General features: G+C 53.3%; 1 protein-coding gene across 1 annotated transcript; it reads left to right on the forward strand.

Moving 5' to 3' along the window:
- The first annotated feature begins 321 nt into the window (after window positions 1-321).
- WDR3 (WD repeat domain 3) lies at window positions 322-21,338 on the forward strand. The gene is made up of 26 exons (XM_086608250.1): window positions 322-492; window positions 1,740-1,949; window positions 2,393-2,511; window positions 3,796-3,874; window positions 4,205-4,300; window positions 4,767-4,877; window positions 5,902-6,003; window positions 6,121-6,218; window positions 7,124-7,219; window positions 7,550-7,780; window positions 8,588-8,681; window positions 9,058-9,159; window positions 11,268-11,353; window positions 11,802-11,937; window positions 12,645-12,701; window positions 13,381-13,481; window positions 13,625-13,736; window positions 13,852-13,986; window positions 15,544-15,594; window positions 16,268-16,333; window positions 17,135-17,227; window positions 17,786-17,833; window positions 18,621-18,664; window positions 19,151-19,279; window positions 20,056-20,149; window positions 20,756-21,338. Exons 1-26 carry the CDS (start codon window positions 322-324, stop codon window positions 20,909-20,911), a joined length of 2,817 nt encoding a protein of 938 aa, XP_086464376.1. The 3' UTR covers window positions 20,912-21,338.
- Window positions 21,339-26,918: the final 5,580 nt, after the last annotated feature.

Genomic DNA, 26,918 nt, shown 5'->3' on the forward strand with positions numbered 1-26,918 from the left:
AGCGGGACTCGGGGCGCCCAGAACCCCCCGGGGAGGGCGCCGTCTCTCCCGCGGTCCCTCCCTCCCGGCCCCGGGACTCACGGGCCGCCGCCGCCAGCCCCGCCCGGCCGCAGGATCCCGGTCGGGCGCCGCTTTGGCGGCATCACCCAAAAAGAGCGGAGCGGCCAGCGCGCGCTTCCGCTTCCCGGGGCAGCCCCGCCCCGCTTCCGGCGGCGCTTCCCCCCCCCCGCCCGACGCGCTTCCGGCCTCTGCGGGCACGTGCGGCCGTCGGTGGTACCGGCGGGGCGCGCCGGGGCGGGGCGCGGTTCGCTCGGTGCCGCCATGGGCCTCACGCGGCAGTACCTGCGGTACGGGCCGGCCGCGCTCTTCGGGCTGGTGGGCAGCGCCAGGGGCAGCGCGGCCTTCGTGGCGCCGCGCGGCGAGCGGGGCCGGTGCGTGGCCGTGCCGGCCTGCGAGCACGTCTTCGTGTGGGACGCGCGGAGAGCGGAGAAGGTGAGAGCGGGGCTCTCCGGGGCCGCGGCGGGACGGACGGACGGGCCGCCGGAGGGAGGGGCAGCCCCGCGGCTCCCCGCCGCTCCCGGAGCCCGCGCGCACCGGGGGGGCTGCCCGCGGCGACGGGCCGCAGCGCCGGGCGTGCCCCGGCCCGGCCCACGGGTGGTCCTGGGGCGTTTGCCGTTAGTGCCTCCGCTGCGGGGGGGGCGATCGCTGCCGCGGGCGGGAAAGCGCTCCCGGTGTGCCGGGCAGGAGCGATCGCTCCGCAGACCGGACAGCCGCTCCCGGTGTACCGGGGAGGAGCGATCGCTGCCGCAGACCGGACAGCCGCTCCCGGTGTACCGGGCAGGAGCGATCGCTCCGCAGACCGGACAGCCGCTCCCGGTGTGCCGGGCAGGAGCGATCGCTCCGCAGACCGGACAGCCGCACCCGGTGTGCCGGGCAGGAGCGATCGCTGCCGCAGGTGGGAAAGCGCTCCCGGTGTACCGGGGAGGAGCGATCGCTCCGCAGACCCGACAGCCGCTCCCGGTGTGCCGGGCAGGAGCGATCGCCCCGCAGACCCGACAGCCGCTCCCGGTGTACCGGGCAGGAGCCATCGCTGTGTGAAAACTCGGGGGAACGGGCCGCTGCGGGGCCCGCGTTCGGGCTGCGGAGCGTCCCGTCCCGTGCGGAAGGTGTCCCGGTGGCGCGTTCGTGAGCTGGAACTGTCGGGACTTGGCCACGTTCCTGCCGTCCGACTGGAATCACCGGAACTCCCGCCGCCCGCTGCGCCCTGCGTTCGGTCTGCGGTACCGCTGCCGGCGCGGCGGCCGCTGGCGCGTCGTTTTGGGGTTTTTTATCCTGCTCAGCCCTTGTGCAGCCGCGGGAGCGCAGCTGAGCGCGGCGCCCGGAAAGGCCGGACGCGGGTGCGTCGGGGACGGGCTTTTCCCTCGAACGGCGCCTCGTGCTCTCGGGCACTTAACGTGCAGGGGCAGAAATTTGGGCTCCTGAGTTCCAGCCCTCATTCCGCGCCAGTTTCCCGTTTGATTGTGAGGAATTACTTCCCTCCTAGCTGCCGTCTGCCTGGTAAAACGGGGTTAATGATGCTGGGTTTGGCGCAGGAGGCTGGAAAACGAACTCTGAGGTGGCAGAATCACTTGGTTGGAAGTTCAGCAGAAAAGCAGAGTATATTCTTTCTGCTGCGTCAGTTTCTGGCTCTGCCCTGCCATTTATCAAAATTAGACTCTTTTGTCTCCTAAAAATTGCAGGTGCTTATCCTTAAGGGTCTCAAGCAGGAGGTCAGTTGCCTCTGCCCCTCTCCAGACGAGTTGAACTTGGCTGTTGGGTATGAAGATGGATCAATCCGTGTCTTCAGCCTGCTGAGCGGAGAGGCAAACATCACGTTCAATGGACACAAGGCTGCGGTTACAGCCCTGCAGTATGACCATCTGGGTGGCCGGCTGGTGTCTGGCTCAAAGGTGAGGGCTGCACATCTGGAGGACAGTCCTCTCATAGAGGTGGTCCATGGAGAAGGCTGACCTGCACCAAAATGTGTGGTATTAAGTGGGTCACGTGGCCGCAGCATATAGCCGGGGGATGGCGGTGAGGGCTGCACGACAGCGATGGGGCTGGGAGAGCAGCAGGGGTGCAGGGCAGGAGTGGGGCACCAGTAGAGCTGTGGAAGGTGAAGAAGCTTGTGAGGTCAGGAATAGCAAAAGCGACTCAAGCCGAGGCAGAGGGACGTTTATTGGGGGATAATTCCTTCACCTCTGGGGAAGGAGTGCCACTTGCGTTACTCACCCCTGATGTTCCACCTCGGAGTGAGGAAGCTGCTCTCAGGAAATCTCTTCAGTCTCACAGCAAATGTGGATGTTTTGCGGGGACAAATGCCAGTCCCTTGGAGACACTCTGTGTGTTCCAGGATACAGATGTCATCGTCTGGGATGTCATCAACGAGAGCGGTCTGTACCGGCTAAAAGGACACAAGGACGCTGTCACTCAAGTCCTTTTCTTGAAGGAGAAGAACTTGTTGGTTACCAGGTGAGCTGGGCTCGGTGTCGTGGTCGATTGGGAGAGCAGCCATGGTTGGACTTGCAATTTGGACATCCTAGGTGCCACAGTCATCCGTATTTCCCCTCTCCACTCTGATATCTCAGACCCACCAGCATCTTAGAATATAATTTTGTCATGTCCGCATGCTTCTTAAGTCCAGTGCCTGAACCCACATGTGGTAAGTGGAACTGAAATGGCTGTCCTGAAAAGTGCTGTTTGGAAAAGGGCTCAGCTTGCTGGTAAATACAGCAACTTGGAATTATCGTGACAAGGAGTGTTGATAATATGGTCATTATATGTGTAACCATTTTTTCTGTTCATCTTAAGCAGATTTACCTTCTGTGTGTGTAATTCATGCAGCAAGGTGACAGAAAAATTGCTTCCTAGTAAGCTGTAATTATAGGAATTAATTAAAAGATGGTAGATGGTTTTTTGAGTTGTTTTTTAGGCTTGTTGACTGTGTCCCTTTAATAAGAAACGGTTGACAGAAGATATTCGTGCTCAAATGTCAGTCAATAATTTATTTATTAAAATGTCATCTAATAGCTTAATAGAGAAGTGCATGCAATCAGTCGGTGTAAAATTAGAACAGGTTTCTTGTGCTTTTTTTTGTTTCAGATGGAACAAGTGGTATTTTGTTGGTTTGGTAGATGGTGCCTGTTTCTTAATGCAATTTCAAGTCTTTGCAGATGAGCTTTAGAAACGCTTCTTTCTTCTCTCAGTAGCTAAATGGAGATAAAGAGTTCCTCTCTCTTTTTATTTTATTAACAGAGTAGAGATGTTATCCTGTTTTTCCGCAGATGCAAAGTTTTCCATCCTTTAAATTGTGGGTTTTTTTTTGTCCAAGCAGCTGACTGCAGACCTTTGTGTAGAGAATTTTTGGTGACGTTTTCATACGTCCAATTTACAAGTACTGGTGGCCGACCCAGATGATCTTCGAGGTCCCTTCCTGCCCAAACCATTCCGTGATTCTCACGCTGAGCATTGTTCTCACCCAAAATAAGGCAGAAAGGAGGCTGTGTGACGCTGGGGCTGGCGGCTGAAACCAGAGGAGGAGGCAGTTCTCAGTGACTTGCCAGATGCCTTTTTGCAGGACCTTTGTGTTGCTACCCTTCGTTCTTGCATAGCTTGGGAAATTCAGTGTCCGTGCAGCTGCTCTGTGATTCATGGTGGCATGTTTTAGATTTTTTTTTTTGTATTTCTACCACCTTTCTCAGCATGTGAGCTCCAGCAATCTTTCCTCATGTCTTGAGTTTTTCTTCTTTGTTCCAGTGGCAAAGACACCTTGGTGAAGTGGTGGGATCTGGACACCCAGCACTGCTTCAAAACTCTGGTTGGACACCGTACAGAGGTAAAAAGGAGGTGTGGGGAGCTGTTGGGTGGAGGGACTTTGGATTGTGTGTCATTTTACACATTCCCGGCTCTCAGGAGTTGTGAGCTGGCACCGGGATACATTTTGCTTGTCATTAGGCTTTAGGAATAAGCAAACGAGATACTTGCAAACTTTTCAGGAGCTGGTGTCAACATGCAGTGTGTGACAATTCCAATACAGATATCCCGGGACGGGGTCTCGGCTAGATCCAGTCTCTTTTTGGTTGCCATTTAAATAAATGAATTAAAGATGCTCTGCTGTTGTTATGATAGTTAATAAGCCAATTCCTCACGTTGTGCCTCTGGACAGGTTTGGGGGATGGCTTTGATATCCGAAGAGAAGCGTCTGATCACTGGGAGTGCTGACAGTGAGCTGAGGGTGTGGGATATCACGTACATCCAGGAGGTAAGATGTTCCCTCTGTAACACCTCAAAGTCTTGCCCAGCTGCTTGTCTTTGGGCCAGGATGGGACTGGAACATGTTAAATCTGATTGACCTTCCGGGAAACAGAGCCAAAGCAATGTCTTTGTTGTCTGTGGGGTCCAGGAGCTGTTCTTGGGACAGACTTTGCCATTTTCTGTTTTTCGAGCTTTCAAGTGATGCTGTGAGCACTTCCAGAACAAGATTTCCAGAGTGTGCCAGATCTTCCTGCCTTCTGGCTTACGGCTAGAGAAGACAGTCTTGTGGGTGGATGACAAGCAGGGGAGGACATGGAGTGGTTGGTGCCTGCGGACATACTGTAGGCCATGCCTTTGTTGCACTGTGTGCTAACGACCTGTTCCTCCTGGGCAGTGAGGTGTGGGACAGAAACCAGAACACTGTGGCTCTTGTGGTTTAGGGTGCTCCTGATGTTTTTTTTGTCCATGAACAGGTAAAAGACCCTGATGAGCCAGAATCCAAGAAAAGCAAAGGTTCTTCACCTGGAGCAGAAGAAAACACTGAAGAGGATGAGACCCTGGAGTTGGATGAGTGTCCTGAGGAAGTAAGCTCAGTTTTCCATGCTGTCTGTGAGATGGTGTGCCTGACCCCGTTTGCATGGTGCTGCAGAGCCAGCAGGAGTTTGAGAGTCGCTCACAGATTTCTTCTCTGCATTGAGTTTATAGCCCAAGTGTCCTATTTAGCCTGTTAGGGTAAATGTGGCAGTTCTTGTCATGCTTCGTAACATCTTCCTCACAGCAGCTGCTGCCCCACCTGCCTGCAAAACGTCAGCAGAAGTATGTGTGCCAGAACACATACCCGTGTTAGTCTCCACTGAAGGCTTTTTCTTTGCCTTCTGGTTGGGGATGACTAGCAAGTGTTGAGAGAGTTGGACGGTGCTAAGAGAGCTCTTTCATCAAACAACAGGGGAATGAAATAGTTACTAGCTGGTTGGCAGCTGCTGAGTTCAGTGCTGGTGCGCAGCTTTGCAGGTCAGCAGCAGAAGCTGAGAGGTCAGAGTTGCACCACAACGAAATATGGTGAGAGATTTGATTGCAGAAAGCTCTTCCTGCTTGTGCTGCTTATGGAGACTTTATTGCATCTGTCTCTCCGGCGGAACTTTCTGGGGTCCTGCTCAGATTTCAGACTGCTTGTAGTTACGGTACGTACCTGACCTGTGTTAAGTACTTTTCCAACTTCCACTCCAGAGGATTTCTTTTCCTTCAGCCACCCATTTAAGAGTTGCTGTTCTCATTTTCTCTGCCTCTTCCGACAGAGGAACTGAGCTCTGCTGCCTTTGCGGCATAAAAAGCTCTGTCTCTTGAGTGACTATAGTTTGTCATTAAAGTCACTGTTCCACTGAGACTGTTATTTCAGCTAAAGTGCAACAAAACATATGGAGATAAGCCTGTAGCTCACACAAATGCTTGTTTCGTCTCTAGATTATCCTTGCTAGCTGTTCTATGAGGACCTGTAGGTTCATTTCCCGCTCTTTTCCTCTTGACTTCCCTTGCCAGTAGGTTTCTGACTTTGCTTGAGAAGATCACTTGACCTCTCAGACCAAAGTTGTTCTCCATCTTTCTCTGTAGCGCCTCGTGAAGTGCAGCAAAGTTGGATCCATCATGCGGGAGGGGAGAGACCGCGTAGTTACTCTGGCCACCGACCGAACGGGCAAGATTTTGGCCTGTCACGTAAGTAGTAGGGGGCTCTGCTGTCGGGCTGTGCGAAGCTGTGAGAGACCTTAGGTAGTTTCTGCAAGGGCCAGCCGGGGCTTTGCATGCCTTTGACTTCGTTTGCTCCATCTCTAGGGAACAGATGTTGTTCTGGAAGTGTTCTCTGTCCTTTCTGAAGAGGAACTCCGAAAGAAATTGGAAAAGAAAATGAAGAAAGCAAGGAAAAAAGCCAAGTAAGTAGTCTTGGATGTATGTGGATGCTGTCTGTGTCCAGAGAACTGTTAGAACAGCCCTTCAGCAGCATGACACAGTGATTGAACTCCAAGCTACTGGTCGTTCCGTCTGTGCTAGCTGTTGTATTTTGGGATCGCTGTTCCTGTGCATCCTTGGTGCTTGTTTGAGCAACACTGCTCCCAGAGATTAAGGAAATACCTTTCTTTCTGAGTCTTCCCCTGCAAAAAAAGCCGATGTGTGCAAAGGAATGGACATAAAATGCTCTTTTCGGAGTTGCTCACTTCTACCTGGCATTCATATTTACACTGCTTGGTGCCTCAAATGAAGTCCTTGATAGGATGTACAGCAATGAGAGTTGCATCTGAGAAGTCAGAGTGACTCTGATATCTCAGCTCCTGTTTTACAACAGGCAGAGGTACAGGTGAGAGCTTTCTTAGTGTTTACTTCATGTTAAGTGTCTCTCTGGGTATCCTGACACTTAGCAGGGGCCTCACAACAGCCCGTAGGGAGAGGTCTCTCCAGGGTGGAAACTGAAGCACAGGGCATGTAAATCTGGAGATGCGTTTTGGCAATGGCTGAGGACTTCTGGTGCGTGGTAGGAGATAAGCAGAAGCTGATCTCCCTGTCAAACACAGCTTTTTGTCATCTGTTTTATATCCATCTTTCTGATGTGCCTTGCTCAAGTGCTTTGGCTCCAGAGGAGGAGGGTGCCTTTTTTAGGACAGTTTGTCTCTTTAGTAGTCTGCATACTAGCCTGGGCTTCAGTGTCTCAGCCTGTTCTCAATGCTGGATAAGAGGCCGTTGTTTTCAGCAGGCTAACTGATTTCCTTATGTTGTTCCCTGTCTCTGTTTGTGGTGGCTGTGCTGGGTTATTTGACACTCTTCCATTATCCAACATTTCTAGACAGAACTCTGAAGAGGAGCCTGAAGGGAGCGTGGAGCTGAGCCTGCAGGAGGAGATTCAGCGGGTCGCTAACATCAGAGCTTCTTCTAAAATCAAGTGAGTGGAGAACCTGTTGCAGAGGCTGAGCTGTGGTTGTGCAGCTGCTTGGGAAGAGCTCTGCACAGCTCGATTCAGGGAAAGGTGGAAGAAGTTCCCCTTCAACACCTGTTCCTCTTGGAGATGGAGAGAGGCCTGCCAGGATCTCCAGTCCATTCACACCTCTTCCACAAGCGGTCCTCTTCTTGCACACCTCTGTGGCTTAGTGTGCACTTGCTTGTGGGATGCACTCTGTCTATATTCCTCTTTCTCACTTGTTCCTGATGTTTGATCCCTTCTGTGGTTTGTCGTCTTGCCCGTGTACAGCTCTGATTTTGTCTGGTCAAACAGGTCGTTTGACTTGCTTCTCTCTCCAAAAGGAGAGCTGAAGATCGTACTGCTGCTGCAGAACAATGTCGTTGAGCTGTACCACCTGAACCTGTCAGAACAAGTCCCACAGCCTGTCCGTGCGTCCCGCATCACCGTTGGAGGCCACCGCAGTGATGTCAGGACGCTGGCTTTTAGCTCTGACAACATCGCCATCCTCTCAGCAGCTGCAGAGTCTGTGAAGATTTGGAACAGGTACGTGGGCCAGTCGTGTCAGTCCCCTCTGCCCTGTGTGTGTCAGTCTCCCGGAACTCAGGGATGCTGTGTTTGGAGAGGAGGCGATGGAACAATGTGAAATAGTGAAAGAAGTAAAGGAAGTACATAGAAAACTTTGATTTCTTTCCTTATTAGGGGAACTGAGAAACTATAGAGCTCAAACAGCGTAATGGACTCATGGAGTTTGATGCTCTCAAGCAGCGCTGAGGCTAAGTTTAGTGGCAGGTATCTCTCAACACAATGAACATACATAGCCGTCAGGTATAGACTGGGGTTTTTTTTTTGGTTTTTTTGGTTTTTTTTTTTTCCCCTTTTTAGTAAGAAGTACTAACTGTTACCCTAAACTAGTTACTGCCTGTTCTTTAGAGAACATATGGCATCTTATCTGAAGGATCTAGTGTTAGGCTGAGTAGGCTGCAGTTCCGATCTAGAGTGTTGTCCCAGTGTTTCTGGAGAGGTGCTGATTTCAAGCTCTGTTTCCTTGGAGCGTGTTATCTTATACTCCTCCTCTTCTGAAGGACAGGAGTTGCTGTTTGAGAACAGGAGCTCTGGCCTTGCTCCTAATAGCTGTAAGTCATGATAGCAAACTATGTAATGGTGTGTTCTTATGGAAAATGTTCTGAGCAGTAGTGCTGGATAGCATTTGGGTTGTAGGATGGTGACAGTTTGTCTTCTGGCCCCAGCTGAAAAGACAGCTGTGGGTAGAGGCTGCTGTGGAGCATGTCTTGCTTTGTGGGCCAGATTTCGTGTGTGACAAGAGATTTTCGGCTCTGCCTTTGTCTGCAGGTCAACCTTGCAGTGCATCCGGACGATGGACTGTGAGTATGCGCTCTGCTCGCTCTTTGTCCCCGGAGACCGGCAGGTCATCGTTGGCAGCAAGGTAAGCAGTGTCCTTCGGCGCTCCGGACTGCCCAGGTCCGGAAGCACGTTCTGGAAATGTTGCTGAGGCAGCCTTACAAAAAATGCATTGCATCTCCTGATCTGGAGCACTCTGTTTTAGGTGTAGAAACCTCTTTGACAGTCAGGTGCTGCTCTCTTCCCAGGCTCTTGATGTAACTTTGTGCCTTGAGCTGGACAGCTGGGGAGAGCTTTAGGAAGTCAGGAGATCAGGAGTTTGGCTGTCTGTGTGTAACAACTGTCTAGTGAAGCTAGCTGTTCGGGAGATGGGTGGCAGAGGTGCTCTTCTGCTAGGAGCTCTCGTGTGTCGTCAAGGCAGAGGGGCTGGTTTGTCATCTGTGCTGTATCTTTGCCCTCAGACAGGGAAGCTGCAGCTGTATGACCTGGCTTCTGGGAGCCTGATGGAGACACTTGATGCTCACGACGGGGCAGTGTGGTCCATTGCTCTTTCACCAGACCAGGTAACTCGGCCACCACCCTTCTAAGCATCATCTGTTGCATGTCTTTCCCTGTTGCTCCTTCCTATAGCGCTGTGTTTGCACTGCTGATGGGAGTATGGGAGTCCTTCATCCTGGGAGGTGGAGGATGCCCCTGGTAGTGTCTAAGCACTTTAGCTGTGGATACATGCACAGCTTGATGAAATAGCTCTCCAGTTGTGTGGCACGTAGCAATGAGTCTTTGGGCTGAGTGAGGCCGTCTCGTCATCTCATCTGGCTTCTGCATGATTGAGAACACTCAGACTTCCCCAGTGGAGTCCGTGTGTGCAGCAACATATACCTGTGGATGTGTTCCAGCTGTGGAGAGCTCCAGCCCCTCATAACCTGCTACAGCGGCCGATTATCCTCCTTGTTAAACTTGCTGCTTGTCTGCTGGATTAAAGATCCCCTTAACATAGCGGTGGTTTTTGTTTGTGCTGTGCTCTTGAGTGACCAAATCACCTTCCCCATCTCCATGGCAGAGGGGCTTGGAACTAAGTGATCTTTAAGACCCCTTCCAACCCAAACCATTCTGGATCTATCTGATGGTCATTAGGCTGAACTTCTGTTCCTGCAGGATGTGTTTTCCAGGGTCTTAATTGTTCTTGTGGGACGTTTTAAGTTACTGTAGTCTGTTTTTGCTGGTGTCCTCAGGGCCTGGGTGCACTGTGTGATAGGGATTATACCAGTGCCAAATGCACCAGTGCCTTTTGAATCTGTCCAAGGACTTAATTAGCTCTTTTGGTGGTAGCTCTGCAGTGAGAACGTGTTCAGAGAACAATCCACTGTGTCTCTCAAAGCCCATTTTGGGGCACTGCTTTGCAGAAGGCACATACATGGGGCTTAGATCCTTGCTTCCTGGTGTATAAATTAATGTTTTAGTTCTGTTTGGGCACTCTTTTCCAGACAGATTGAATAGCTCTGACATTATATAGATCTATTTAACTGATTATTTTTCTAGCAATGAAAAAAATCTAAGCAGCATAGTGTCAAGTTATTAGGTATTTCTTATTTAAAATTAAGCTTTGAAACCTCTTAGCTGGTCTTTAATCCATGGAGCACGTGCTCTTTTGAACTATATTGTCCTCGTTTTGTAATGGAAGTGTAACACATTTCCATGTGTTAAGAGGCATGCCTTGCGAGAGCAACACTCTTGCTGTTGTCAGCTACAGCTCTAATCTTAAGGAAAAGGATAATCCCCATCAAATTAGTTTTCCATAAGCTCTTTTCCCCACAGTCAGGTCACTTTGTGCGGAAATGCAGTTACCTGTCACTGCTGTTGACCCTGCTCACAGTTGCCAGGCCTGCCTGTTTACTCTGTCTGAATTATGGTGTTGCATTAGTTTCTTCCTGGATCCTCTCCAGTATTTCCAAAGTTGCTGAGAATGGACGTTGACAGGTCTCGAAGTCTTGGATTCCAGGTATCCGAACCATTGATTTATAAATGTCTGTCACAGGTGGCTGCTTTGTGACAGCCTCGTGAGGTTTTGGAGCAGTTTTTCATCACCATCTTGTCATGTGGTTATGATTTCTCCCTGAGCACACCAGATAAGAAAGATTTACTGAGCCCATGTTTACTGAGCATTGCTGTTTAATAGTTCTCATACTTCTCTCCAGAAATGGGTCAGTACTACTGAAAAGATTTTATTTTTTTTAATGTTCCCATTTTACATGCGCACACTCACTCTATTTGGCCTCACCACCCTGGCTGTAGAAATCTGTTTGTCTCGTTTACTCCTTGTGTCAGTTTTTCTGCATTACCACAGTTCAGATTCGTATCAGTTTCTATCAATTTCCACTTTCTTCTGTTTGTCATGTGTGCCTTCCTGATTTTTCTTACATGGTCACGTCGCGCTAGAAGCTGGAGTGATTTTTATTGGAATCAAAACTGTAGCAAGTAATAATCTGCCTGAGATTCATTCAGTTTACAGATTAAAGCATATGAGACTTAATCATTAATACTTAATCATTAATACTGTAGGAATGTGGGACGTTTCAAAGAGCTGCTTGTGTGTTGACGATTCCTTGCTGTAGAATTTGCCTGGGTTATAGCAAAGCTGGTTTCACTACAGTTTTTTTGTTTCCCCCTGCAGCGTGGCTTTGTGACAGGAGGCGCCGATAAATGTGTCAAGTTCTGGGAGTTTGAGCTCGTGAAGGACGAGAGCAGTGTGCAGAAAAGGTGAGAGAAGAAACCTTCCCAGATGGCATTCAGCTGCAGTGCCCGTTGTGGCTGACGGGTGCTTTGGCCGATGTGCGCTGTGGGAAGTGCCCGTGCCGTGTACGTGGAACACGTGCACGAGAGCGTGAGCTCAGGGCTGTTTCGTGAAGGTCTGAGCTTGGCTGGGGAAAGGCACTTGCCCCGCTCCGATCCCTTGCTTGTGCCTGAGTTTAGTTTCTCACCACAGGACGGGCCTCCCGACCATTAAGCAGTAAATTCAGCAGCGAAGGTCGTCAGCCTGCAGTGCTGCACTGCTCCCAGTCCCGTCTTGTTCGCGTCACCAGGGGGAATGAGATGCTGGGTGTTGGAATTAACTTGCTTTCCCAGGGTGCAATGTGGGAGTTGTATTCATACCTCTTCCCAGCTTGTTTGGGATAACAATTGTTTTTTTTCCTCTTCTTGTTGCCAGGCTTTCCATGAAACACGTGCGTGTTTTGCAGCTGGATGAAGATGTTCTCTGTGTGCGGTACAGCCCCAACCAGAAGCTGCTGGCCGTCTCCTTGCTGGATTGCACCGTGAAGATTTTCTATGTAGACACGCTCAAGGTGCGTGACCAAATGGGCTCTGAGGCTCTGCAGGGAGTGATGTAATTGCAGCCTGAAAGATCAGGAATACATGGGAAAAGTGTCTATCTATTGTGGGACACTAGTAAGAATCAAAGAGAGGCCGTGCATCCCGCTTCAGGGGCCTGTTTGCTAGCACAGCTGACAGAGCTGTGGCTGGCCCACTGTGGGGAAGATCCATTTTTCATCTGGAAAGTGTTATGAACCTGCAGATGGCAAGGCTCACTCTAAACCCTGTGGGCATGGTGGTACTCCAGAGCTGCGAGGCACTGTAAGGGTGGGGAAGGATGTCTCACACGTGGCATTAAATAGGGCATGGCAGAGGCAAAGCCTGGGGGAGGAGAATCTTCCTTATGAGCTGTGTGTGGTGGTTTTGTGAGTTGTGTTTTGGCAGGTGAGTATTGGGGAAAGACACAAGACAGACCAGCACTGACAGACAGGCAAAGAGCAGTGGAGATAAACTCCACAGGCCGTGGTGATTAGCACCAGAGGTAGCTCCGTGTGCTTGGGTACTTCCACCCTTCTTTCAGCTCTGCCATCATGGCCCTACGGTGTTCAGGGCAAGAATGAAAGTGGGGCAGTGCTGGAAAGACAGAGGTGCTGAGGCAGAGCAGAACTAGCCTGGAGTTGGAGGTTTTCGCCCATCTCTACCCGGCACGTCTAACTGAGGCACCTTTCTTCTGCTTCAGTTTTTCCTCTCGCTGTACGGACACAAGCTGCCGGTGCTGTGCATGGACATCTCCTATGTAAGTATCATCAGGGCTGTGCGTGAGGGGGATCGTGGTGATACGGATGGCTGGGAGAACCTCTGCTGGCAGCAGGGCCTCTAGGACAGCGCTTTCTTGTCACCTCCTTGCTCTCGACTTAGCCGTTTCTTGATGGGACACAGCAAACCCCTCCTTATCCCACACTCTGGTGCTCGCTGGGAGGGGTCACAGTCATGACAGAACTGACCAGAGCATCTTGTGAGCCAGTGGGAATCAAAATGCTGTGGTGGTTCCCTACGTTCCTCTTAAGAGGTGCAGCCTGCTCTCTGCTAACGTTCCTAACTATGTGAGAGGAGCCTGAAATCTTTGTTACTGGGAGCAGAGAGCAGGTGCTGAGGTGGAGCAGCCTCTTCATGCCTGGTCATTCTTGGGCTGCAGCTTGCTCTGGGGTGTCCTTGCAGTGAGCCTCACTGTAAACCAGAAACGTCAGGATACAGCCAAGGTGCTAAATGGCTGTAGAGGCTCGGAGAAGAGCAGGGTGCTGTCAGTGGGCTGTGCCAGTACTCCAAGCGTGGGCCACCTGGTGAGGAGGTGGAGGGATGTTCCAGGAGCCAGGTGTCTGCTCGCTCAGCGCTGCTTGGTCAGTGGTTCAGCAGCAATTCCTCCTGGGGCTGCCAGCCAGCTACCCACACCCTCCTCTCTCTCTGTTGCTTTGTAGGATGGCACTCTAATTGCAACCGGCTCTGCTGACAGGAACGTGAAGATCTGGGGCTTGGATTTTGGGGACTGTCACCGCTCTCTCTTTGCTCATGATGACAGGTCAGTCAAATCCACAGCATCTCTGGGCTCTTACTTATCTCCAAGGGGTTGTGATCCAGCATTAACCTTTTTGTCCAGTGTAGAGTGGAGGGAGGTCTGCAGTGTTCCCCAAGTGGGTGAATTTGAGCCTTTTTTCCTTCCAGTGTGATGTATCTGCAGTTTGTGGCGAAATCCCACCTCTTCTTCACAGCTGGGAAGGATGGCAAGATTAAGCAGTGGGATGCAGATAAATTCGAGCACATCCAGACGCTGGAGGTAGGAAGTTTTGGAGACTGTTGAAGGGAAGCATTATCCCTGCCTGAGCAGCTCTTCCCTCAGTGGCTGGGAGCTGGGTGGTGTTCATGTCTTACCTCTTCTGTCTACCGTGCAGGGGCATCACCAAGAGGTGTGGTGTTTGGCACTCAGTCCCAATGGAGACTACGTGGTGTCAGCATCCCATGACAAGTCCCTGCGCCTCTGGGAAAGGACGAGGGAGCCACTTGTTTTGGAAGAGGAGAGGGAGATGGTGAGAGTTGCATTCTTCCTCCAAAGTCAGCTTCCAGACCTGTTTTCTCCCCAGCAGGCAGATTCCTCATCTTTCCCTGCGGAAGGGTCTGGCTCCACGCTTGGCAAACTTGCTCATTACTAACACCAGCCTCACGCTGAGGTGCTCAGGGTTGACTGGCATCTTTTGCGTGATGAAACTGTTGCCCTGAGCTGTCTGGAGACAGCACCGCAGATGTGGCAGATGCTGGCCCGTGCTGCAGATGCCTGGCTAACTTGCTCTCTGCTTTGCTTCTCTTGCTTCCTAGACTTTCCTCTGTAGCTGTGGTTTTCTACAGATCTGTTGGTGACAGTCTTTGACCTTCTCTTGTTCTCTTGTGCTCCTTCAACTCAAGTGTGCTTTGGAGGTGGTTCAGCAGGTGGCTGTGTGGAACGATGGAAAGCACAGCTCCTGTTAAATGCTGTTTGTCTTTTCCAGTTGTGAGAGGTCCGTTCTATCTCAGTAGGAGGCCCTAAAGGTCAGGGATGCTGGAAGAAGCCCCTTCTGCTCCATTCGAGCATGTATTGTGAGGAATCCTGGACTCACAGAAGGACTTCAATAGGAAGGAAACTCTGAGGGTCTCCAGTCCAGCCCCTTGCTCACTGCAGAATAGCCTTAAGGCTGTGTCAGACTGCTCAGAGACTTGTCTTGATACCTGAATATGTCCAAGGAAGGAGATTTTCCAGGCTGGCTGAGCACCTGTTCCAGAGCTGAACCACTGTTGAGGTTGTCAGATGCGTTTGTTTCACATATGGAATTGGAAGTTCCCTTGGAACAATTTGTAACTCTTGTCTTTTCACTGTGTTGCTCAGAGAAGTCTGGCTCTGTCTCCCCTTCTTAAAGCAGTTCTCAAACCACAGTGGGAGAAGGATGTAGAAACGTGCAGAAGCAGGAGTGGATGAGAAACCTGCAATAAGTGTGGGGATTTTTGTCACAGCCTGTTTGGAGAGAGCTGTGGTGACCCATAGGCAACATCTTGATGCCCAGTGGTTGGCATGCTAGGAATGATGGTGGTAAAAGGAGAGAGAGACAGAGACAGCTCCTTTTCCGTGTGCCAGAAAAGTGTGTTTTGGGTCAAGTTTGAGTAACAAGGTGGGCACGAATACACCAGGAGCAACTTACACACTGATGGGGCCCTACTGATGTGAGAGAAGCCAGACAGGAGGCTCTTTTCTTTTGCAGGCTAGGACAACCCTGGGACATTTCTAGACTTGTTTCTTCTGTGCTGGGTGCCAGGTGGAAGGTCTGGTGCTGAATTGCTGTTGTCTCTGTCTCAGCTTGGTGGGCTGTCTGTGACGGTTCCTCCATCCAGAGCGGAGACCTCTTTCTGTCTGGGAGATTCCAGCGTTCTCCGTGGGGTTAGGACCAGAGACAAGTGGGCATTTTCCAGTGGGATAGTTGATCTCTGCTGATCTGTTCTGGTTTTGCTATGGGCTACGTGAAGCTGCAGCCTCCCTTGCTCAACCAGTCGGGAAGGGACCTGTACCCTTGCTTGCAGCCTGCTCGCCTGTGTTAATATGTCATCTTCTCATCCTGTAGCAACGAGAGGCTGAATATGAAGAGAGTGTGGCGAAGGAGGAGCAGCCCGTGGTGAGTTGCACCATCTGAATGTGTGTCAGTCTGACTGTACAAAGTCTGGAATAACAATTTCTGGAAGAGATAAAGAAGAGGTGTCAGAGAGGACTGAGAATTTTCTTGCTTTGAGGAGGTGCAGGGAGGGGAAGGTGCTGCTGAAGCTGTGGTTGCCCCGTGATGCAGTTGACTTTGCTACTTCCTACTGGCAACTTCAGGAGAGTGTGGAGCTGGCCGAACTGCACAGTCACTGCGGATGCTGAAACCTTGCTGTGCCCTTGCCCTTCCTACCTCCCCAGTTCAGGTCCGCACCAGCTCTGTAACAAGGCTGGGCTGTCTCCTGACAGCTGCTTCCAGGTCCATGTAGGGCAGGACGGGTGGGGAAGCCCAGTCCCTCTTGCTCAGGTGCTTGGGTTGTGTTCCCGATCGTTTTCACACTGATGGGATCGCTGGCCTCTGTTGGTGGAACAGGAGCTGTGTTCACCTGCCTCCCCGAGCTCCGTGTTAGAGCAGCTCCCCTGTTCCTGGGGAAGAGCTCCGCGCTTGGGAAATCCTGGATTTCCCAGATGGAGAACCAGTTTAGGGAACGGGGCTGATGTTTTCCTTAGAATGGGCTGTGGTGGCATGCAGGGGCTGTCTGTGTGTATCGGCTGCGGAAGGAGGGAGTTGCAGACTCTGTGTTTCATTGTAGGTGGCTGGAGAGACGCAAGGGGAGACGGGGCTGGCAGGAAGGAAGACTATCGAAACCATCAAAGCGGTAAGATGTGTGGGCCCACCAGCACTGCCTTGTGCCTTACCAGTCTCTCAAGGAGGGTCGGCCACAGGGTCAGAGCGTCAGTTTGAAGAGGAGTAACCTGTGCTGTCACTGCCAGCAAGAGCAGTCTGTCCTCTGTGGCCAGCAGGGATGGGTCTGACTCTGGAAAGTCAAGCACCAGGAATCATCTCCTCCTGAGATCTCCCCAGGGAATGAGGGGTGAGATTCCTGCAGCAGCAGCTTTCTCTGCCTGTTAGGTGTGGGACCAACAGGGCTGCTCTTGCCCTTTGGGTTCTGCAGCCCAGTGAGGCAGGAGGCAGCTGGAATGTTCTCCAGGCATTAGGCCTCTCCCCGAAGGGCTGCCCAGTCCCGTGGGCATCTGCAGAAGGTGGAAATGTGTTGCAGTGCCCGAGGCAGGAGGTGTACCAGGAAGGTGTGGGGGTGGGTAATTTCACACCGCAGATTTCAGCAGTCTGATGCTCCTGTAAATACAGAGAAAGTCCTTAATCTGAAATGGCCCCGGCTCGTGCCTCGGAGGGGTCCTGCTTGCTGGGAGTGCAGTTCAAGGTCAAGACAGTAATTGAAGCTGCAGCAGAGAGCACCTGGGGCACTGGGGGGAATGTGGGTGGTGTTTGACATCTTCAGGACATGAGTGATGTGCTCAGAGGGTGGTGCAGTCTGGAGTAGAGGTTATCTTCCCGTGATGCTCCGTGTCAGCCACGCTGCTTCCCCCTCTGCCTGTCCCGTTGGACTCGAGCTTTGGCTTGTCTGGTGTCGCTGATGTGCCCTTCTTGTGCCACACAGGCTGAGCGGATCATGGAAGCTGTCGAGCTGTACCGGGAAGAGATGGCAAAGCTACAGGAACACAAGGCTGTATGCAAAGCAGCAGGAAAAGAGGTAAAAGAGTGAGGAATGCACCGATCCCAAGGTGCGTCGGGCGTATCCTTCCCGCTCGGGTGGAGAGGGTCAGCACGCAGATAGAATCAGGACAGCTGGAAAGAGCAGAGATTTGCAGAAATCTTTTGGAGAGCGAAGTGCCCCGTGCTTTGGGGCACATTAAGGCTGTGTTCTTTCCAATCATCTTTATGTTTGGAGTCCCAGTGGGATGCACGCTGTGTCCCTGGGAGAGCGCGCTGCTGCAGACTCATCCCAGGCCTGTTCCTTGCCTTCATCTCAACGCTCCCTGCTGAATAAAGGGCTGTGATGTGAGCGGGAAAAGTGACAGTTAAGAAGTGGAAGAAGATTCATACGTGTTATAGTCATGTATGTCTGAGAATGAGATTGTCCAGTAGCAGCAAACAAGGCCTCCAGCGACGTTCTGGGGAGTGTAGAAGCACAGGAATTGCAGGAAGACACTTGATAAAAGCCCTCTTACACCGCAGGGTGAAGTTTTCTTTCTGAATATGCATTTGTACACACCCACCTCCCTCATTCTAACCCATTCTGTGTCTCCAGGTTCCCTTTCCCGTCAATCCCATCCTCCGTGCCTATGGAAATATTACAGTAAGTGGAATGCCCACCGGCTGTGGGCCATTCTCAACTGGCGTGGGGCTGGTTGATTTGCTGGCTGAGCCAAAACACTGGGTTGCTGCGGGGAAGGGGGACTACGTGGTTCAACTCGAAATGAAAACTCAGCTCTTCAGCTTGCGCAAAGTGAACACAGTTTGGGGTTTTTGTGGAGGTTTTTTTAAATTTTATTTTATTATTTCTGTGGCATTGGTACAGCAGTTACTAATTCTGTTTCTGTCCCTTGCTCCATGGTGATTGGGATATTTGGTTATAAGTTGAACAGACTGAACAGAAGTGAACGAAATCGTGTGACTTAGTAACTAGGCATTTTTCTTGGCAATTCCCAGCTCTGCTCTGCATCTGCCAAACCCTTTCAGCAGATAAACAGGAGCAGCTGGAATTAAGTCTTTGGGAGATGGGCTTGTGTAAGGTTTTGTACGTGTAATTTGTTTCACCAAGCTTTTTATCCAGTTTGTGCAAGATTCGTTGAACTGAACATCAGATTATTTAGCTCTTTGAATATAAATTAGATTTTTCATGATACTCTTCACCAGTTTAGGGTATCCTGAGAAGGCTGGGTTTATGTTTTGGGGAGGCAGAACTTCCCAGACTGGCAGCTGATTGGAGCTGAAGAGTTTCCTTTTTGTTATGTTCAGCTTGATCTGTCCATCTCACAAGATGTGAATTGAGTGTTTTTAACTGGGTGAAATGGACCTTAAGGCACATGTTTGTCCTGGAATGTTTCTTGATATGCAGAACTGGTGTCTTTCCTCTCTTGCAGCCTTCTGCCTACGTGCTGGAAGTTTTCAAGAAGATCAAGTCGAGGTGAGTCCCAAGAGCCTTATTGCTGAACAGGCTTGTGAGTATGGGATTTCTGAGCCCAGGACTGGCTGGAGTCCTGGAACGGTCTCTCGTGCTGGGTATGGGCAGGGCTAGAGAGTCTGGAGTTACTGTTCCTGGCAGCCTTTTTTGGAGCGTGCATGGAATTAGGGAACGGAAATTGTTCCTTCCATGAGGAGCACTGGATGAAGCTCATGTATGTGGGCTGGCTGCCTGGAGATGCACCTGTACGTGAAGAGCAGCGTGGGGTTGCTGAGGAGGGAGGATTGTGTGCCCGCTCCCTGTGCCAGACGTCTGCTGGCCTGGGCTGTCGTTGTGCGGATGCGCCGTGCTTCGTGGGCGGTCACAGACCAGCAGCGATGAGTGCTTGGCACAGCTCTGGCACCAGAACCTGCCTGTGCAGAAGTGTTCCCTGCTTATCTGCAGCGAGTGGCTGAGACTGACACTTCTGTCCCTTTGCTTCCTCCTCAGTGAGCTGGAAGAGTCTCTCCTGGTGCTGCCCTTCTCCTACGTCCCCGATGTGCTCCGACTCTTCAATGAATATATTCACCTGGGCTCAGAAGTGGAACTCCTGTGCCGAGCTCTCCTCTTCCTGCTCAAGTGAGTCTTCCATCTGCTGGACAGACCTGCTAGTCTTCGTTCGGTTGCTGTTGCTGCCCACGACCTGGGCCCCAGGAAGCCGTGGCAGGGCTGTGGTCACTCGTGGGCTGCCGGTTCCTCCGGAGCCCTCGCGCAGGTGCGCGTCACAAGCTCGCGGTGTGCCGGTTCCGTGAGCAGAGGGATGCTCCTTGCTCCCGTGCTGTGAGACGGCGCTGCGGGACAGCGCGGAGCCGGGGAATACGCCCCGTTTCCTGGAGCTGCAGGATGACATCGCTTGCCATGAACCCACGGGGCGTAAGAGCGTGGGGAGAATTGGGGCCTTCTCGTATGTCCCTGGTTCTGAGGCTCTTGGGAAGCATCCTTGGGAATAAAGATGTGGTCTGTGCAGGAGATGAGGAGTCACTGCAGCGGATGGTGTGTGGGAATGGACTGATCGGTGCGGCGTTGCCGTGCCCAGACAGGGCTGTTGGTCCTGGTCTCCCAAGTCCCATTTGTATGGAAGATCCTGTGTCAAGGCTGCAGTGGCACCGTGTGCTGGCAGAGCTGTTGTAGAGCCCACGCCCTCAGAGAGACCTTCCCCTTGAACCACTGTATGTTAAAGCTTCAGAAAATAACTTTTCCAGATAAATCTGCCCATGCCTGTTATATAGGGCTGGTCTGAGGAGGCCTAATTTAAGGAAAATCCGATTTCCAGAAAATGCAGAGGCTCAGGAGAGGGACTTTCTGATGTGTCTAAGAACAATGCTGCATTACATCACCGCTTGCTTTGTTCCCAGGATACATTTTGGGCAGATCACAAGCAACCACATGCTGGTGACAGTGATAGAAAATCTGAAGAAAACCACCATCTCCAGAGTCAGTGAGGCCCGGGTGAGTGTTGCACCTTCCCCTTTTCCAGGATCTGGAATAACAGGATGGGCCAATGTCTGGGAGAGCGTGTTGTCTGTGGGTTCCAGTGGGAAACTTGGTTGGGGGTCTGAGCCCCTTTCACCTACCTCCTGTGCAAACCTTTTCCGTGTGTTCTTCCCGATGTGAGACTACCCAGTGATGAGCCTGTGCTCCTGCTCCTGCCTCCCTCCTTTACTCCTGGTTTTCTTTGGGCTTCGGCTTGCTAGTCTGTAAACATGTAGGAGGTAAACAAACTCTGTTTCTCTTGGGCTTTTCCATGGGCTACTAGTCTCCCAAATAATGCAAACTGGGCATCTTCCCAGAGGCAGCTTCAGGTGCCCGCCAGCAACTTTTTGTTCAGGAAATACAGTGGGTGAGAGCTGCTCTTAAGAGAGAACTGTGGGGAACAGAGTTCAGGACTGGCCCCTCTCCTGCTCAGATGAAGTTTTAACGTAAAAATGTTGCTTTGTTTAAATCTGTGGATGGTCTTGCTTTCATCATTTCTTAGTAGAGGGTGGCCAGTGCAGGACTCTGCCCCTAACAAGCTTGAGATGTGCCCACCAGTGTGGTGCTGGTCTGTCTCTGCAGGATGTGCTGGGGTTCAACATGGCAGGGCTCCAGTACCTGAAGAGGGAGATTGAGGCCAAGGACGAGGTGACGTTTTTTGCTGACGCTACTGACCGTTTTGAGGAGAAGAGGAGGAAGAGGAAGAAGAAAGAGAAGATGGTTCTTGCAGTGCTCTAGCATTTGCTGCCCCAAACCCAGAGCACCTGGATGAGGCCGTGTAACCTCAGTGCTGCCCATGGAGGGTGTTCTTGGGGTGAAGATCTGTGATGGTGCCTGGTGACTGGGACAAAGTCTGTGCCCCCGTGAGGTGTAACCCAGTGTACGACCCCAGCTCAGACTGGTTGTCTCTGAGGTGGACTCTGCTCTCTGTGCAAATGTTTGCATCTGAACTGTGTCCGGGGTGGCCGTGGAAGCCGTGTGCTTTCCTCCAGCGGAATGCCCGTTAGAAACGGAGTTGATTTCTCCTGCGGAAGAGATCTGCTCGTTCTGGCAGCGCTGACTGCGTGGAGCGGATCCAGCACACGGAGTGGTGAGGCCGTGCCCTGTCCGAGCGGTTTGGGGCAGTGCTCAGAGCCCCTGGGCACAGCTACGGGGCTGCTGCCAAAGCGTGCCAGCGTGCACTGCATCCCCTCGCTGTGCCAGCGTGCACTGCATCCCCTCGCTGTGCCAGCGTCCGCTGCAGCTGCTCGCCTTTCAGTGGGGCGGCCAAACCGGGCCGTGCCCTGTTAAAGGCGGACGTGTCTGTGCTGTGTGGGACAGCTTTGTGCGTGGAGTCTGTCCTGATATTCCTCTAGTAAAGCCGCAGCTGCCGTTCCCCGGGTGCCTGTTCTCAAGGGCCTTTTCTCCAGAGAACAACATCTGCGGGAGCGAACGGATACACACATGGACACAGTGGGCCCTTCTGCTGCTGATGGAGTGTTGTACTGGGCCGCGGCAATCCCGCCCCGTTCATCCCTCTGCCCGTGATTCCCGCCCCGTTCATCCCTCTGCCCGTGATTCCCGCCCCGTTCATCCCTCTGCCCGTGATTCCCGCCCCGTTCATCCCTCTGCCCGTGATTCCCACCCCGTTCATCCCTCTGCCCGTGATTCCCACGCCGTTCATCCTTCTGCCCGTGATTCCCACCCCGTTCATCCCTCTGCCCGTGATTCCCGCCCCGTTCATCCCTCTGCCCGTGATTCCCACCCCGTTCATCCCTCTGCCCGTGATTCCCACCTCGTTCATCCCTCCGGCCGTGATTCCCGCCCCGTTCATCCCTCTGCCCGTGATTCCCACGCCGTTCATCCCTCTGCCTGTGATTCCCGCCCCGTTCATCCCTCTGCCCGTGATTCCCGCCCCGCTGGCCCCGCCCCGCGCCGCTATTGGCTGTTGCCCGGAGGCGCCGGCCCCGCGGATTGGTCGGGGCGGGTCGGGCCGGCCCCGCGGGGCGGGCGCGCGCCGTGGGCCGCGGCTTCAAAAGGCGCCGGGGCGCAGTTCCGCTCTGCGCCGCCAGGGGGCGCCCCGGCTCGGGAGCGGCGCGCGCGGAGGCGGCGGGCGCAGGTACCGGCGGGGGGGAAGTCCGGGGGGTCCGTGCCGCTCCGGGACCGGGTCTCTGTTTCCGAGCCCGAACTCCCAGCACTGAGTCTATGCTCCAGCCCCCGGAGCACCTTTCCCAGCCCCGGGAACGCAGCTCCAGGCTCCGTTCTCGGGCCCGGGAAACACCCGGGTCCCCCGGTGCTGCTGAGCCCCGGACCCCCCAGCCCCGCGTGTGATGTCGGGCCGGGCCCGGGAGCCCCGGCCGTGTCGGGCGGTGCTTGGGAACGGACCGGGGGATCCGGCCCTGTGTGGCCAGTGAAACCAGCGTGAAACCAGGCTCACCTGGGCAGTTTCAGGGGTGCGAAAGAGACCTAAGTGCTGTGTTTTGGCGCTCAGAAACAGACAGACGTGTGTTTTGGGGCACGAATCCAGGTTCATTCGGACAGGCTGAGGGCTCAGAAACAGAGGCCGAGCCCCGGATCGGGGGGGGGGTCGAGCCCCGGGCTCACCTGGGCAGTTTTAGGGCACGACATCAGACGGATCGCTGTCACCTGGGGCTCACACTCAGCCGTGTGGTTCGGGCACTCGAGATGAGGCTCACCTGGTGAACGCTGGGCTTGGACCGGCCCGGGTCTGGGGGCGGGGAACCGGCCCCCGGTGCTGCTTCAGGGCCCGGCAGCAGAACCCCGCGCGTCGGGGCTCGGCCCCGGAGCCCCCTCTGGCCCTTTCCGGGGCAGGCGGGGCCCCTCCGGTCGGGCCCGGCCAAAGGAGGCACTTCGGGGCACGGAGACGCCCCGTCCCCTCTCCGAGCCGTTCTCCGGTGAGTGCCGAGGGGCCCGGGACCCGGTGCGGGCACAGCGGCATCCGGGCAGACGGTGCCGAGGCAGCCCCAGCGCCGCCGGAGGTTTCCAGCCTTCGTTCGGTGTGTGCGCGGAGCCGCCGCCGCCCTTTTACCGCCGCTGGCACCGGCAGAGCGACGGGAACCGCGCCCGGAGCCCCAGGTAAGAGCGACCGGCGCGGGGTGGGGGCACTCGGGACCGCGGCTGCCGGGCTCCGGTGCCGGCCCGGGGCAGCGCCCGGAGCGCGGCTCCTCCTGTCCGCCGCGCCGGGACTCGGCCCGGTCCCCGCCATGCCCGTCCCGGGGCCGCGGGCGGGGGACGGGCTCGGGCCGGGAGCGAGAACCGGCAGCCGCAGCCCCACGCTCCCTCCCCGCGCTGCCGCGGATCTCCGGCCCGGCGGGGCAGGGCCGAGCGGCGGGACCCGCCCGGGACCGCCCCGCGCCCCCGCCAGCCCCGTGCGCAGCCCCAGCCCGGCCCCGCCGGGACCCCCCGGTACCGCCGAGCCCGAGGCGCCCCCTGGCGGCGCAGAGCGGCACCGCGCCCGGCGGCGTCACGGAAAACCGCCCGTCCCGCCGGAGGTGACGCGCTGGGAAAGGGATGAAGCGCGGGAAAGCGCCGCGTTGGAAATGAATTCCCGAAACGAACGCGGAACCGCGCGCGGATAGGGAACGCGATGTCCCACAGACACCGAGGGGTTAATTCAGTCACCCTGCGTAAGCGGGGGCAAAGCGGAAAAACGGCCGCGGGGAAGGGAAGATGCGCAGAGGAGCAGCCGAGGGTGATGGTGTCGATGGTGCTCCAGAGGATACGGGGCCAGTGACACCTTGTGTGCTCCCAGTCCCGATCCAGTGTCTGCCACTAATGACAGTCCCTCTGCCAGTGACACCTTGTGTGCCCCCAGTCCCGATCCAGTGTCTGCCACTAATGACAGTCCCTCTGCCAGTGACACCTTGTGTGCTCCCAGTCCCGATCCAGTGTCTGCCACTAATGACAGTCCCTCTGCCAGCGACACCTTGTGCGCTCCCAGTCCCCAGGTGGTGTCTGCTGCTCATCAAAGGTAGGTGAGCACACGGAGAGTTAAACCTGTGATGGTGAAAGCAAAGGGACACCTGGGAATTAGCAGCCAGAGCAGAGCAGCAGCTGTTTTTTGAAGAATCACAGGTGACACCAATGAAACCATCATGCTCATCAGCTGATTTGGTCAGAAATCACCATGCTCAGCACTTAGAAAAGACTCCAGGTGCCTCAGCACAGGTTATAACCCCCTTTCAAAGCAAAATAACCCCTTGGGAACCATCCGGCACCCTTCTGAAGTGCAGAGCATCAAACGCTGGAGTCGCAGTGGGAAGATTTCTGTATTTTGTTGCAGACAGCCATGTCAGAAGGCTGGGCAACTTTTGGACCATGTTTGCCATTAACAGGGAACAGACGAAATATTTATTCATGTTAATCTGATTTAATAAATGAAAGCGTCTACATTGGGATGTTTCCATAACGTTGGACTAAACCTCAGGTATTTCGGTACTACTGATCTCCATATTATTCTTCTAGGGCTCTGACCTGCAGAATACAGGAGAGAAAATTAACATGAAAGAAAAAAAAAATCAACCCCCAACTCCACCTTTGTGCAGTTGTTGGAGCACACCCAGTAATTACGTCCAGGAGCACTGGGACTGCTACAGGCTGGCTGCAGCAGAACTGGCCAGCTCTGCTCTGGCTGCTGAAGGGTTCACCAGGGGCTTCGACTAGATGAAATTTGCTTTTATTTCACAAATTGAGCGGCACAAAGATCAAGACACAAGTTCCCCGTGGGCAGTCCGCACAGGAATACCGGAGGCTTTCATGGGCAGCTTCCTATGCGGTATTTAATTTTTAGTATATTAAGAGAATCTTTCTGAAATGTTTTAAATATAAATAACTAAGAAAATATAAATGAGATACAACTAAGTTTGGTCAGGTGATGCTTCAGTGACTTTTGCTTGTTGGTCTCTCCCTAGGAGGTGTGGGAAACCTGTGATCAGTCCTAATTTTGCAGGGAAGTGTCTAGATCTCAAGGAGAGAATCATTTGCTCTGGGGATGATCACCTGGGAAAGGGGATATGAGCTCAAAAAGTTGTCACCTGCCTCTGCCAAGACACAACTATTTGTGTTCTGGATGGCTGAACACGACCATTTAGCCAAACACAAGGCTTCACCGAGGAGCGTCAGTGTGTCACGTTTTGTGAGACTAAACCAGCCAGTCCAGAGGCTCTTGACATGTTTGAGATGGACAGATGTGATTTTGAGTCCAGCACATCTTGTGGGGAGGAATGTTGGAAGAGGCATTTGGTACAGTTGCTTGGGCAGCACGGGGCAGCTGTAGCCAGCTTCAGCAGGAATTATCGATTCACTAAAAGACACTGTCAGAGCAGGAGAGAGATTTGACTATGGTGATGGCAACCAGCAAGGCAGTCCCTGTGATTAGCTGGATTAGCCACGTGGGAGGAGGTTAATTTCTCTCCACCAGGAGCTTTTAATGGGAGATGACACTGATGAGAATTTCCAGGACTTAAAGACTTTGGCAGGAAACCAGACTGGTGTATACCCAGTATACAGAGATGATCCAGCAGCCACATCTTAAGTGTGTGGCTGTAACGGACCGAGCTGGGACAGTGGGTGTCTCACTGAAAGAGGAACTGACTAAGTCAGTATTTCTCTTCCAGCTCAACAGAAAGTGAGAGAAGTTTGTCTAAATCACCCTCACTGATGAGCTCCAGGTTGTAAGCCCCTAAGCTGGAAGGCATCAAATTCTCTGTTCTTCTAGACTATAATTGTTACTCTGGGGACAAAATTTCACACTGGAAAATGGAAGAAGATATTTAAACAGGAAAAAAAAGCTCTGTTTGAAGTACTGTGGGCAGTCCTAGAGCAGATGCAGCACTCAGAGGTGCACGTGTCTCTCTCTGCTACGTTTCTTTTGAGAACTGACTGATGTGGTCGCTTTTCTTTTTCTCCAGAGGAGAGGAAATGAGGTACAGCTGGGTACAGACTTACAGATGTTAAAATTGAAAGAAAAAGATGATGTCACTGTTACACATATGAGGCAAACGGGGACTCTTGAGCTGAGGAGGGAAGCAACATCCACAGGGCTGCTGTTTATGAACTGTCACCATCGCTTGTACTGTAGAGCTGATGTGGGCGAGATGAAACATCAGCCTCATGTTAAACATGTTGGCTGGTGGTTTAAGAAGACATTCCCAGTAAGGCTTTTTTGTTGGCAGGGAAGGCACATCGACTCTCCCTACAGAGTCTGATTCTCCAGGGGCACAGAAATGTGCTGTAAGAAACGATGTATGCGGAGGGTTGTGCGTGCTTGCACCTCTCATGCTGTTGCTCTGGCTACCTGTAGGACTCCTGTCCCGTGTCAGACTTGCTGTCAGTGTCAGGGTCAGCAGTGAGACTTGGGTTTAGAACGTGAGGAGTGTTACAGAGAGGCTGATTTATTAGGGTTTAACTGCAATAAATGCAGCCTCCCGCTCCCGGGAGGCTCAATGCCTGTTTAATGCGGAGACAGTGAAGGATTTGGGCCAGGACCGGGGAGGCTCTGGGCGCTGAGTGCCTCCACTGAGCTGGGCAGTTGCAGTAGTCTGTAAATCTCTTGCACTTCAGTCTTTTGGCTGATGCCATCCAGTGTTCCCCTTCTCTTGTCTCGGGCCACCACGGCTGCGTGATGCGTGCAGGGCAGCCTCGCTGCCGGGGGCGCGCGGTGTGCCCGTGGTGTGCAAGAGGAAGGAAGAAGCCAAGAGGAGAAACGACTGTACTTCAACTGGCACAGCTGCACCCAGCACTTACG

Source organism: Tauraco erythrolophus, chromosome 1, assembly GCF_009769465.1.
Source record: "Tauraco erythrolophus isolate bTauEry1 chromosome 1, bTauEry1.pri, whole genome shotgun sequence".
Classification (NCBI taxonomy): domain Eukaryota; kingdom Metazoa; phylum Chordata; class Aves; order Musophagiformes; family Musophagidae; genus Tauraco; species Tauraco erythrolophus.